Here is a 14,872-nt window from a genome sequence, read left to right on the forward strand (position 1 = left end):
TATTTTTGTTTACAGTTAAATTACCTAAAATAAGAGTTTGGTGCCATAACATCATTGGGAATAGAAATAAAACTATTATATTATATTTATTTTTAAAAAGAATAATAAACTGTTACGTTTCTCTTGAGTTTTCCCTCTATTTTTCCCTCTAAAAATGTATTTCATATTTTTTATGCATTTCATTTTTAAATGTATTTCATATTTTCATATTTTTCCCTAACATTGATGTACTATTTTTTGGACTGTGATCTTAAGTTATTTTGTTAAATTAGTTCTAGTTTTGGCTTTGATGCCATCTAATCTAATGGATATACACACAATATTATCTAATTAAAAATATACATTTTTAGTGGGTTTTCACCTTTTATTAGACAGGAAATTTTGGGAGGCAGAGAAAGAGGCAAAGGATTGGCAAATGACCTCAAGCAGGGAATTGAACTTGGGTCCTGAGGCCAACACAGCATCAATTAATCTTAGGAATGGCAGATACAAGTCCTGCCTGGTACAAAGAACTATTTTAATGTATATAGCTAATATTACCCTTCATGACAACTGTGAGGGGGGTCATTTTTTTATAACTCATCTGTTTCATTTATTTTAAATTGGCTGATTAACTGAGAATAACCCAGACAAAGTCCAAAAAACAGAAGGTTATGTAAAAAAAATTGGAAGAAATAGGTGTCTGTACATCTTTTAAATTTACAATTCATCTGTTTATTGTCATCAGCATTTTCCGAACAAAATGAGTAATAAAAATATTTAACCATAATTCAACTTCTATATTTTGTATATGAGACACTGACTGTAAAAACATACAATGAGATGGGCTGACATCATAAGCACTATGCGTTGACATGATAAAGCTTCTCCATCAAGCTTCCCAATGGTTTATTCAAGTTAAGGCACCTTTAAAAAAAACAAATGAACACATGGCTGCAAAAACTAGAGGGACGTAAACGGAATAAATCATCCAGCATGCAGTGTCCAAAATCTCAGCAAAACAAAATAAAAAATATCTATATACGTTTTCTAGTAAGTCCTCATTTTTAACCACAGCCAATAAAGTGTACCTACTCATAGCTAGGTTTATACAAATAAAGAAACAAACAAACAAATGCTCTGATAAATATATTGTGGTAACATTTGAAGGAACGTGACTATAATACTTGTCACTTTCCTATCTTACAGGGATACTTTGAAACCATTTCGTTTCTCCCAAAGAATAGATCATGTAATAAAAATGTTCATTTTACATATAACATATACAGAATTCAAAGCTCATGCAGGCACAGTTTACAAAAAGATTAAAGCAAACTATTGCTGTGCCACTGACACTCTCAATAAAAATAGAAAATGCTCAACCATTATTTATCCGGAAGATTTATGTTGTTGGTTTAAGATTAATAATGTACATTCAAGGCATCTCTCTTCTTCAAGAAAGGCACAGAGTGAATGCAGGGATACTCAGAGTAGTGCAGGAAAGATGCTTTAACTGTAAAGATGCGTGTGTGGTCTGGGCTTCACTGTGTGCAACAGTCTGTCAAGTGCCTCGGAGTTTCTATTTGCCGTAGAACTTCTTGTTGAGCAGGAAAATGAGAAGGTTAACATTTACAGTAGCTCGATCGAACAGCTTCATCACTGCCACCCCCTCATACTGCAACTGGAGTAGGTCCTGTTAGTAAAGAGGATGAAAAAAAGAAATGTTTAGGTCCATTCACAACAACAGTATCACTATCTATATAACTATAACAGCATGCACTATCATTTTTCGGATTATTTTTGAAGTCTGTTGGTTTTGGATTGACTGCTTTTTCAACAAGGTGATTGTTCGCATGTTTTTAACAAGAGGCAACCTCCCGTCCTTCCTCGTGAAGCTAATATGGAAGTAACTGAAACTGCAATTCAATGAAATTCCGTTAGTCCTGGCTCCATATGGAGCAAATTTCTATTGACCCCAATGTTAAAATGGCCAACTTTACAACAGAAAAAAAGGTGTTTACAGCCTGGTACAAAGAACTATTTTAATGTATATAGCTAATATTACCCTTCATGACAACTGTGAGGGGGGTCATTTTTTTATAACTCATCTGTTGCATTTATTTTAAGTCTGCATAATTAAGGGTGTGGCCACTTGAGTCTCGCTGGTCGCGGTCACATCATTCCAGCTGATTAGCCGCTGAACATGGCATATACATTGTATTTTTGATTTGCTTTATGTAGCTTTACACAGTCAACTGCCTTTTGGAATTATTTCTTACAATTATCAGATGATATAGCATGCTGTGTGCACTTAATTGTGCTCGCAAACCATTAAAGTGGACTCAATTTCCCAGGTGAGTGAAATTATATACTTATATACAATCTCTATAAACGTATTTGTTTTATTTCAGATAAGTTATGATTTATAATTTTCTTTAGAGCTGTAATGCACTCTAGAATCTGACAGATTAATTCGCTGTAGGCTATAAAACAGTCATCTGAAGCGTTGTCAGAGTATTATGGCTGGATTTCATAAACAGCCTTCCATTTACTAACACAGACTATATTTGAAGTGTCTGGATGTAATTCGCGTTTTCCTCCTGTAGAAAAACATCCTAAGTACAATACTTAGTGGCTCAGTGTATTACTACTGTGTTTTTAAAAGACTAAACACTTTATTGATATAGTGTACAACCAAGCACATGTGGTCAGAACACAACAGAGTTGCAGGTAATGAAGTATTAAGAGTTTCTCCCAATGAAAAGCCCATCTAAGCAAAGTGCTACAGTAGCAGGCGTCTGTAGCTCTGCTCACGCTCCACCTCTGCCCTTTTTTGCATCCCCCGGTAGGTGCAATGATGTGCGGACAAAATAGCGATGATTGGCCACGCCCATTTGTAGTTTCATGTGCGCTCTTCAGAAACCTATGGGTGGCGTCACGGACACCACGTCCATATTTTTTACAGTCTATGGTTTTTACCCCTCCTCGTATCTTTATGTGAATAAACACCTTAAATCACCTTAAATGGTTTAAAAGGTTAGTTCACCCAATGATGAAAATTCTGTTATTAATTATTCCCCCTTATGATGTTCCAATCCCCCAAGACATTTATTCTTCTTCGAAACACAGTTCAAGGTACTTTATATGGAATCCTTAGGAATGGGTCAGCTCTCTGACCCATTATAGAGAGCAACTTTCCAGAGATGTTCAAAGTCCAGAAAACCAAAAAACATTGTCAAAACGTTCCATGTGAGTTCAGCTGTAAACATAGAAAGTTCCAAGAACACTTTTGTCCACCAAAAAAAAAATGACTGTTTAACCTTTGTCTTCTCTTCTGCGACAGGTCAGGGTGTACATTTACTACGGTCAATACAACCCTTTGCCATTATTCAGCAGTGCAACATGCAAACGACATAAAGTAAGCACCCTGACAAGACAGAAGTTTTTTTTTTTGTTTGGTTTTGTTTTTTTTGCCACACAATAGTGTCCTTAGAGCTTTATATGTTTACAGCTGAACCACTATAGTCACATGGAATGTTTTGACCATGTTTTTGGTTCCTTTTCTGGACATCTTGGCACACTTGCTGTCTCTAGGGATTTGAATGACATGAGAGTGAGTAAATAATTACATAATTTTCATTATTAGGTGAGCTAATCCTTTAAATATTTGAATTACCAAGGCAATGAGAGCTACATTTGTATTACAAGCTTTGTTGTCAGCCCCACAGTAGGAAAAACATGTTGTCAGAGATTTCAACAATATTGTTTTTGTGTGTGTGTGTGTGTGTGTGTGTGTGTGTTATCATTATAGTTGTACTTTTCTTGTTCTCTACAATGATTCTTGAAACTTTATATTTATAGTCTTTGCTGGGAAGAACTATTAGACAATACTAAAATCAACCAATTTCTCCTTTTAGCATGTACGTTTTAAAGGGGACTTATTATGCCCCTTTTTACAACATGTAAAACAAGTCTCTGATGTCCCTAGAGAGTGTATGTGATGTTTCAGCTCAAAATAATGTTTTATAACCCTTTGAATCTGCCCCTTTTAGGCTTTGATTTAAATTGTGCCATTTGGTGACTGTCGCTTTAAATTCAAATGAGATTGTGCTTGAAGAAAGTAGTCTATAGAGACCCCAGTGTTCATTTGTGCATCCTAAAACTCCACATTTATAATGCCTCTTAGTCGCTGACATTAACTTCAGTGGGTCAAAACTAATGTCTGGCGGCTTCTTCTCACTCAAGGCTGTTTTTGCTAATGAGAGAGAGAGAGAGAAACTGTTGCTAATGGGCGGGGCTTTCCCCTTCGACGACATGTACATAACAAGCACATCAATCAAAGTGTTTCTGCAGACTGTTTTTATCAAGTGTGATTATAAAAAAATTTAAGTTAATTTGTACCATTAGAAGCTGGCTATATTCACACACTGTTAAAACCCTTATGCCATATTCACACCGGGCGTTAGTGTCAATGATTCCCCTTCACTTTGAATGGGTGACGTCAATCGTTGTCGAACTGAATTGTGGACCCATCGGCGCTGCTTCAGCGGCGTTACTCGCTGCAGAAGTTGGGAATTTCTCAACTTTTCAAGTGCTAACAGAAGTCTCAGCCAATCAGATCGCTTTATGTAAATACCCCAGCTCAGACAGTGGCCGATTGCGGACTTATTTCATTGGCTGACACCGCTATGACGATCGCGTCAGCCCCAACTTAAGACACGCCCTCTGTCAAGCATTGACGCTAAAGCCCCGTGTGAACCAGGCGTTATAAAAGATTTTTTTTGCATAATAGATCCCCTTTAATACTACTACTGATCCCCCCAGCATGAGTTTTTAATGGTAATTTATGTATATATTGTTTTTGGTTTCTTTTTCCTTTTCCTGCTGCATATCTAGAGAAACATCATAATTATGTTGTGAAATATCTAATATTCAGATTCTCAAATATGTGTAAGAACATGGATTTGGAACAGCTTAATAATGATCATATTATTTGATCTATGACAGGTGGTGGGTGCCTAAAGGGTTAATGAGATACGAAGACAAGAATATAAAGAAAAAAACTTTCACCTGGTATTCTAACATTAATGTCTCCAGATGAACGCCCATAAACTTGGCTTTCACCTCAAATACTCCCACAGCCTCTGATGGCGAGATCTCGAAAATTGCATTCTTATACCTATAAATTATGGGCAAATGAGCAAGCATGTTATTAAAAAAAAGTAAATGTAAATACAGATGCACAGTACAGTAATATATGAATAGATCAACCCAAAATAACAAAAAAACAACGTACTGATTTGTCTGCAGATCATCGATGTCAATGAGCACTCCCTTTTCATGCAGACGGGCTGCTGTGTACTTCTGTGATACCTGCTTGCTCTTCTTCGCCTTGTTATCTCCAGGTTTTTTAGAAACTCTGAGAATAAACAATGCCATTTTATCATAGCCGTCAGTCAAGAGCTTAAAACCAATTATCTGATCAAAGAAAACAAGATGAGCTAAACTGAACAGTAAATACTCCAAATACTCACTTGCCCTTGCTCCCTAAATTGTCCATGCAGGTCTTGATGTACTGATTGTAGTAGTCGATCTGCTCATTGTAGAACTTGGTCTTGGAGCTCAAACCAGAATTGGTCTGCTGAAGCTTCACCAATTCTGCCTTCCGCCGCTGACGATATCGCCTCTGGTTGCGGATGTCCTACAAAACCATTAACAAGTAAATGAAGATGCTTTAGTGCAGGGGTTCCCAAATTTGGTCTTAGAGGGCTGGTGTCCTGCATGGTTTAGCTCCAACTCCCTTCAACACACTTGCCTGGAAGTTTCTAGTATACCTAGAAAGAGCTTGATTAGCAGGTTGAGGTGTGTCTAATTGGGGTTGGAACAAAACTCTCCAGGACCAAGTTGGAATACCCCTGCTTTAATGTGAAAATTAAATGCTACAAGTTTTGTGTTCACGTACAGAATACAAATCCTAGGACAAATCCACGAACAGTACCTTGGCGATGTCATTGATAAGATCCTGGTATTTCTTCTCAGGGTGAACTTTGCCCAACTCTCCCAGTCTTTGCAGGTTGCTCTTGATCTTGTCCTTCTTGCCTTGCAAAGTAAGACTGTCATCTACAACTGGTTTGGCTTGCTTCATCTTCTCCGGGGTCTTAGCGTCGCGAATGGCTCGCCTCTGCATAGCTCGCTGGTACTCAGCTTCCTGTGTCAAATAAAAGTGCAGACTTAAATACAAAGTTTGAAAAAGCTTACTTCCATTCTGAAAAAAAAAACTCTAGCAATTAAAGTACCTGCTCAGGTGAAGCTACAGTCTCCAGAATCTCAGTAAGTGTGTCTCCTTGCTGAAATCTGATCACATCTACTATGAGCCTCTTTGTGCTGAATGAGCAAGGCAAAGGGGACAGATTTGTGGATTAGTAAAACAAGTAAATGCCCAAGTGAATCTTTAGTTACAGATAGTAATAATCAAGACAGCCAGCAACCCCTTGCAAGACTCAATTAAAAGCAATTGCATTCTTCTCTGTATACGAGAGTCAAAAGTTGATTTGTATAGGGGGCTGTGCATCGGATATTTACAGGAACTTGCTCATGGGAAACTAACCTCCAGGCCTGGTTGCCCAATTATTAATATCTTTTCTGAAAAATTTTCTGGTTGTATTTGCACCATCACTTGTATCTCTGTAGTGACATAAGTGGTCGACAAGTAACATTAAATGCTGCATTCAACAAAATTGACAACTGGAGGATGGAAGACAACATGATCTAAACTGTGTGTTCATTGTGCCGTGTTTCTCTCCTAGGTCAACATTGTGGTTAGGAAACTTTTCTTGTGGTAAATGTGGATAGTTCAATAGATAGAAATGTTTTGCATATGCAGCAAAACTCGTCACCTTGTGGACAAGGCCTAACAAAGTGATCCTCTATCTCCGACAAACAATAGAGACTGGAGGTCATTAATTTTCAGTGGAGACTAATATAAAAGCTTCACACAGTGCTGAAACATTGGTTTAAGCATACATTTAAAATCAGAATCAATGGGTTTGGATGGGTTGAAATGTTTGTACATTTGTTGCTAGAGTGTATGTGTCTGCCAACTTAATATGACTTCTGACTCTTTATTTTTTATTTGACACAATGCAATAATCAAGGCCTTTTTGTGAACACTTGCTGCTTTCAGAATTTGTAATCTGCTACCTCAATGGGTTTTGCAACAGAACAGTTAAGTAGGATATTGTCCTTACTTGAGGAGGAGAGTCTTGGCATCCATTTCAGCATTGGCCTCATCAGGAACATCAAATTTGTTGGTGAGTGTGAGAGAGACTTCTGTCTTGCCCATCATTTCCTTATTGGGATCATCAGCGGGCAGTGGGCTCTCACCTGTGAAAGAGCAACAATTCATCACACGGACTCGGCAAGAGCTCAAAATCACAACATCTAATCATTTTCCAGAGGCTCACCTATTAAAGACTCAATAGTGGGCACATCTCCTAGGTCATCCAGCAACTCATGGATGGGATCATTGTGATCTGGTGCAATGGCATCTTGGTGATCCAGCAAGAGCTAAAGAGGATTTCACACAATTTGTTCTGAATAACAACTACACTGGAGTCTTACAATGAAGGTCCAGTCATACTGTATGTAACAACATTTCAATTCCAAATTCCAATTTCAAATGAATCAGCCTTTTGTTGCCTGCACTGAATTTTCATAAACAGCTTGAACCAAATACAGGTTGTGTAGATGTTTGTCATTGAAATTACTTTACTTTTAAACTCATAAAAATGTTAAATGTTACCCCTTTTCCACCAGAACAAACCAAGTGCTACTTAAGAGCCAGTGATATTGATATTTCAGTGCTGGTTCATCTGGTGAGCCTTCTAAGAATTGCTTTGCTTTTCCATGGACTAAAGAGCCACAGTAGGGGCTGGTCTGATGTCACTGCAAACATCTGACCTTTCCCAGTAACACAAGCGTGGAAGCACCAAATACAAACCTGGCAATAATGTGTTGCTACTTATGTTTATATCTTAGCAAACCTATTTTGCACAGCAAATCCAATGCATTCATGGAGTGTGCCATAGTTTGTATAGACGGAGAATACAAGGGAGAATAATGTGTTTGCGCAGTGCGCCCTAATTTGAATGGATAGAGATTAGGAGCGTCAATGTGTTCAGCATTATGTTTGACTGCTATTTCAAGTTAACCATTCAATGCGCCTCATTGATCATAGTAACTCAAGCCCTGACACAAGTGGTTCTAGCACAGCAATGTATAGGTGCTACTTAAGAAGCACTTTTCCTGTTTCAGACCAGGTGCTTTGGGTGTCGAAAAACAATGGTTTTTGGAACTAGACACTGGTTGAATCAGCACTCTAACTGCCTTGGTGTAAAAGGGGTATGTGAGTGTACCATGAGTCTCAGATTGTTACCGTGTGAGTGTTGATGATCTCCCCAATGGTAATGTAAATCACAGGCTTGGTCAAGGTGACCACGTCTGAGTACTGATCCACATTGAACTTTTCCTCCAAAGTAGGGACATCACAAGCGGACAAAAAGAAACGTCTGGGAGACAGAAAAGATTTTACATTAGTACAGAGTGAGTATGAATCAAACAACTGGGGGTGAAAAAAAGCAACAAACAGATGTCACTTGTACCTAAATTTCTGGTAGGAGTTGGCGAGGTATTCGTTGATGGGGTTCAAATGTGCGTTGTCTCCAAGGAACATCTTGTTGGAGGCTGCATGCTGCAGCATTTTGGCGATTGATCCCAGATTTCGCCTCTGTTCTGTGGTCAGCTGACCTCCAGCCGATAGATCGATGATGTCAAAGGCATCAGGAGCCACAATGGCGGGATTCATGTAACGGTAGTAAAGCAGGTTGCCTACAATCTTAAAAGAAAACAAACATGGCCATGTTTTCCTTTTTAATCAAACACAGAAGTTGCAATTTTTAAAAATGCTGTTTCTATTGGAGATGCACTGAAAATTTTTGCCAGAAAATGGCTTTTTAATGTTTTGGCGAAAGAAAAGAACAGAATAAAGGCTATACTGTGCTTCAATGTTGAGTGCACTTGTTTCATGTTGGCACCATCTACAGTCACTGCACTATGAAGTAGCTTTCACACCAGATGTGGAAAGTGTTGCGCTATGAAACCTATTCATTGCAATGGCTTCCACTGTGAAAAGGCAGATTGTTGGTTAATTTTTAAATTTCAAGTTGAGTTGAACATAAAAAAGTCTAACAAAATGACAATATATTATTGAATAAAATACAAAATAATTATTACAAAGCATTTTTGGTTTTGGTTTTTAGGCCAAGTGCATGCAGAGTTTTCTGTTTCTGCCCAGAATTTTCATTTTGGTGCATCCCTAGTTTCTATCTTTGTGCAGTTTTTAAAGGGGGCAACATAATTACTGCAGAAGGGACAAGCAGCAAAGAATAAGAATGGCCTGGCTCACCTGAGCTGCTCTGGGACTCATCAAAAACCTCTTGAAAAGGGTATAAGCAAGAGCCAAGAGAAAAGCTGGAGCCAGGGCATAGAAACAGAGAGAGAGAGAGAAAGAGGTGTTTTCTCTTTCCAAGAGAAAAGGAAAGAGACGGAAACCACATTTAGTATTCAAAGTGAAGAGACCAGCGTACCACAATAGAAAAGAAACACGAGAGCAGAGAAATGCTCAGGATTCTGGACAATGCTCCACAGTGGGACAGAACTGATATGGCCAAGCAGCAGGCACCAGTTTAGAGCTGTGACATTCAGAGTGTTTAAGACAAGTCTGTGGTGGTTTGAAAAATAAAGTGTGCAATTACATCAGCTAAATACTGCTTTGAATGTAATGGTTGTGATGTGACAAACCTTCAAAAGTTCATCCTCTGTGGCATCAGGGAACTTTTCATTAAGTGTGTCCTTCAGAGTCTTGGCAATGAACCGCATGCCGTACCTGCAGGTGAATACAATCAGTCAAACTTTTGTCTCACATACATACATATATATATATATATACACATACATATATATATATATATATATATATATATATATATATATATATATATATATATATATTACACATACATATATATATATATATATATATACATATACATATATATATATATATATATATATATATATATATATATATATATATATATATATATATATATAAATGTAACTTTAACTTTCTTCAACACTTCAAACACAAACATTTGAATTTAAACACTGAACTTTAACTGGGTCTATGATCTTATGACAGCAAACCCGTTACATTATCTGGTCAATAAAAGGGTATGTACTTTAGGGATTACGAGAACAAAAAACTTAATATGATGAGCCACCATTCAGTTAGTCTGTACACACATAATTTATACTTCATAACTGTTAATTGTGTTCTGATGGGTTTTGTGAATGATTTATTAGAATGATAATCAACATTGATAATGTGGCTTCTTCAATTTTAATGAGTCATTAAATGAGTCATAAAGAGCAATTAGCTGTACTGTTCAATCAGTTAAAGAAAGGAAAATAAAAGCGCTGTTGTTTTTATGTACTCTGCCCTTTTAACTCATTAGGATTAATTCAGGTTACAAACTCAGTAAAATACAGTACCAGGCCCGCAGCCAGGGGAGAGGGGGGTTCAGGTGGTTCGAAAGACCTAATTTGGTCCAGAATTTTTGCCACTATTATCTTATTGTCCTACTTTGATTGCTATGCTATCATAAATTGGTGAAATAACCCATTAGAGGTTTTAAGACCACGCAGAATATGACATAAGTGAAGTCAACTTTCGCTTTTGACCTACTGTTGTTAAATAGAAAAAAAACATTTTAAAAGTTATTTTAATACTAATTAGGCAGTGTATAAAAAAAAAACAAAATCAAAGAAAATGTGCTCAGGGCTAGCTTAAATAATGTGTCGGTGCTCTTTGGGTAAGGAATTCATCAGAACAAACAGCAAAAGTCAGTCCAAGGCACTTGAAAAATGTGCAAAAAATATGGCTATTCCTTAAAACTGTGCCTACATCAGGTTACCCTGATGCAGGCAAGTGTTTGCCGAAATGTGTAGGCGCAGTAAACGGAGTATTTAAACTTCATAATTAAATAGAAAATGAGGTGATTAACTGCAAAAAAGTCCACTTTTTGAGAATAAAAAAAAAAGAACCACCACTTTCACCAGACTGGCTACGGGGCTCTATTCAATTTTATTTTGCACAGCACCACTCTTTAACAGCAGTGTAACACTGACTTACTTTGTATACCTGCATGAACAAAGAAACGGCTCATGCTAACAGACATGCATTTGAATATTCAAATCTGGGCTTGCTAAAAGTCATTTTCATATATTCAAGAATGACTTATGGTTCAGGTACACATGGAATTCACTAATATTAGGTCACACACACAGAGCTATCTTTGTGAGGACTTCCCTTTTATACTGCACAAACTATTTTTTTCAGCGCTTCACCCCAATCTGACTAGGGATGAGTATCGTTAAGGTTATAACGGTATTACTACTTTTATCTATACCACTAATTGGTTCAGTACTTTAACGGTCTCTTATCAGTACTTTTTATAGTTTTTTTTTTAAAAACAAATTGCAAAAAACAAAACAAATTGAACAGAATTAACAACACTTCGTTTTATTATGTTTTAAATGTAAAATAAAATGAAACCAATAATTGTAAAACAAATAAATAGTTTTTGTTCCTGTAAAAGAATGTACAATGGTTTGAAGGAAAATGACTCTGTTTTTAACCATTCTTCTGAAGAAAAATCAACATGTTTGACTTTTTTGGCAGAAGTCAGGATCTTTCTTGGTTTATTGTGCTCCTGCAGTTGAAAATACCCTCTTTGAGTTGCAAAATGCACTTAAATGAGATAATGTTTATGATTTTTCATCTGAGTAAACTGTGTTTTGGGAGTTAATGCTGTTTTTAATACAGTTTGAGCATATTGCAATGTAAAAATAAGCAGTTTTTTAAAAATATTTTCTTATAAGCATAGTTTATTATTAGGCTACTCATAGGATATATTTGTAAATACAGCTGACGTAAAAGCATTTTTAATGTTTAAGATTAATTTAGCCTACTGCAGACAAAAATACTGTTTTCGTTGCAACCGAATGTGTGCGTTTATTAATATTATACTAATTTAGGTGATTGACTGCTGGCATAACAATGTGGGTGATGTAACGTTACCATTAGCAGCTAGGCAGTCAAAAACTTTTCATTTGTGTTTCTGCAGTTAATGCACTTTCTAAAGATACTTTCACTTAGCCAGATTGCTTGCGTTTCCACTTATACAAGAAAACAACTTGTTGTGTTTGTTGCAACGGGAATTGTTGCTGTCTACTAGGGAAATACAACACGTTTGGTTCACTCTGCAAGCTTACGAGCTGTGTGTGTGCGCTTAGTGCGAGCCTCCGCAAAGTGCACGCACACAGCCAAGTACTGTGAAGGCTTTTATACTTGACGTGCTCGCCGGAAACACAAGCATTTCTCATGTGACAATGCCAACTGTGCAGACGAGGTTGGTCAGTTAAATTATGCAACTGTAAGTAATTTTTACTCAGCAATAATCGTCCAGTACCGATAGTAGAACCGTTAACGTCAGAGCTTAACGGTACTTCGGTCTTTTATAATTTAGCACCGATACTGATAAAGTACCGAGTTTCAGTACCCATCCCTAAATCACAAGCGTTTCTGCATGATTTGTAAGCTCATGGAAAAAACACACATCCCCACAAAAAACAAAACTGACTAGTACTGCTATACTTGTGAGCAAATTATTGGTCCTAATAAATTAAGGTACACATACACACACATGCTTTCATTCAGCAGTGGCAGTCTGAATGTCTGAACTCACGGGATTTTATCCAATGAAACAATTATGGCCGAGAGGAATTTGTCTGTGACTGTCCTCATATTCTTGATGGATGCTTCCAAGCGGGTTCGGACCTCCTCATGGCTCATCGCCTGCTCTGGAGTTACATCATACGGCAATTTACTGCAAAACACAATTACACAGTTATTTTAACAACAAGAAGTAGCATGTCATACAGCGTTTACATTTTATTTTGGGACCTGGATTTAATACAATGAGCTTGATTTTTCAGTTAACAATATTAGAAGGTAAAATGATTTCTAGCAAAGCAAATATCCTAATCTGGGAGACTGAACACAAATGAATGTACTTTTTATCAAATCAGATTGTCATTAAAGTGTCAGAGTTTGGAATGAATGAAATTACAAAGGAGATGCAGAAATGTCTAATATCTAATTAAAATATTACTTGTGGCATTTGTGTGATGAAAATGAACAGCATGAGATAAAGAAAATTGATAACTTTAAGATAATCTTTTTATTTGAATTGTGAGTAAACTGTTTAATAATGTTTATTCATTCATTTTCTTTTCGGCTTAGTCCCTTTATTAATCTGGGGTCGCCACAGCGGAATGAACCCCCAATTTATCCAGCATTTGTTTTACGCAGCGGATACCCTTCCAGCTGCAACCCAACACTGGAAAACACCCATACACATTCACACACATACACTACAGACAATTTAGCTTATTCAATTCACCTATAGCTCATGTCTTAAGACCGTGGGGGAAACCAGAGCACCCAGAGAAAACCCACACGACCATGGGGAGAACATGCAAACTCCACACAGAAATGCCAACTGACCCAGCTGGGCCTCGAACCAGAATCTTGCTGTGAGGTGATAGTGCTACCCACTGTGTCACCGTGATGCCCAATAATGTTTGTAACAAAATAATCAGACTATGATCTAAATCGGAGTGCTAAAATTCAAGATTTAAACAGAGATCCTTTATTTAAATTTTCACTATTTTTACAGAACAAAAACAGTTCTGGAATATAGAACATAACCTCTGGCAACCTAAAATAAATCAAAGTTAATTAATGTAATACACTAATACTTAATATGAATGAATCACATTTATTCAATATAGCAACAATACATTTAAAACCATTTGTAATTTATTTAATGGTTTGCATTATGGGATATTGTGCATTATTTAACATTGCTGTAAATCAATGGTCTCAATTGCAGCTCTGTACAGTTTAGCTTCAACCACCTCTAACTCACACTTGCTTAATAGGGCGTACTCACACTATGTACAGTTGCCTTGAACCGGGCCGAAGCATGCTTTCCCCCCTTCTCCTGTCTCCCCCGACAGCCCGCGCTCACATTGCATTCGAGCCTGAGCACGCTTACATCATCAGAGATGCACTGTTCAGTTTAAGAAGCGCTCTCGCTCAGCATAGTGGAGATTTCTTTATATCGTCTTAGTCGTTTGGGACGCACTGACACGCAGTCAAATATATCGCCGAACAGATCAGCCACTTTCGACGCTCGTAAACAATCATAAGATCCTCGTGCTGCAGGAATTAGGAGGATTGTGAAAGGTGCAGCTGTGGTGCAGTGAGGGGTTTGTGTCTTTAATAATCTATGACAGTTTGTGTTCATTGAATAGTAAGAATAATTAATAAATCCATATGAAACGGCCCTTAAAAGTCAGGTCTCGTCTTCAGTTTTGGGCTCAGGCGTGCTTTGCACTCACACTACAAGCATACTGTGCCTGAGCCCAAGTGAACCGCGCTCTGGCACATCTCTTCCAACTGGGCCAGGGTTGGCCAACTGTTTTTTTTTTTTTTGTTGCTGATTTTTGTCGCCTGTTTGAGTTTTAAAGTTCATATTATGTCATTACTTAATTTTTGTATAATAAAATGGTGGAAAATTAGATAATATTAATAAGTCAATTATTAATAATAATAACAACAACAAATATATATATATTTTGTGAGGTAAAAAAATAAATGGGGGCCCTTGAATTTGCTATAGCCCCAGGGCCCAATGTGTTCTTAATC

General features: G+C 37.2%; 1 protein-coding gene across 1 annotated transcript in view; it reads right to left on the reverse strand.

Moving 5' to 3' along the window:
* Nucleotides 1-691: 691 nt before the first annotated feature.
* The window catches only part of iqgap1 (IQ motif containing GTPase activating protein 1), a 36,759-nt gene continuing 22,578 nt past the window's right edge, over nucleotides 692-14,872 (reverse strand). The window contains exons 14-25 of the mRNA XM_056462064.1: nucleotides 12,846-12,986; nucleotides 9,838-9,922; nucleotides 8,640-8,872; nucleotides 8,414-8,546; nucleotides 7,443-7,545; nucleotides 7,227-7,362; nucleotides 6,276-6,363; nucleotides 5,978-6,187; nucleotides 5,514-5,680; nucleotides 5,276-5,398; nucleotides 5,050-5,158; nucleotides 692-1,672 (exon numbers count right to left, since the gene is read on the reverse strand). Of these exons, the coding sequence (XP_056318039.1) occupies nucleotides 1,559-1,672; nucleotides 5,050-5,158; nucleotides 5,276-5,398; nucleotides 5,514-5,680; nucleotides 5,978-6,187; nucleotides 6,276-6,363; nucleotides 7,227-7,362; nucleotides 7,443-7,545; nucleotides 8,414-8,546; nucleotides 8,640-8,872; nucleotides 9,838-9,922; nucleotides 12,846-12,986 (1,642 nt within the window). The 3' untranslated portion in view covers nucleotides 692-1,558. The remainder of the gene's footprint in view (nucleotides 1,673-5,049; nucleotides 5,159-5,275; nucleotides 5,399-5,513; nucleotides 5,681-5,977; nucleotides 6,188-6,275; nucleotides 6,364-7,226; nucleotides 7,363-7,442; nucleotides 7,546-8,413; nucleotides 8,547-8,639; nucleotides 8,873-9,837; nucleotides 9,923-12,845; nucleotides 12,987-14,872) is intronic.

The sequence above is a fragment of the Danio aesculapii genome, chromosome 7 (assembly GCF_903798145.1).
Source record: "Danio aesculapii chromosome 7, fDanAes4.1, whole genome shotgun sequence".
Lineage (NCBI taxonomy): Eukaryota > Metazoa > Chordata > Actinopteri > Cypriniformes > Danionidae > Danio > Danio aesculapii.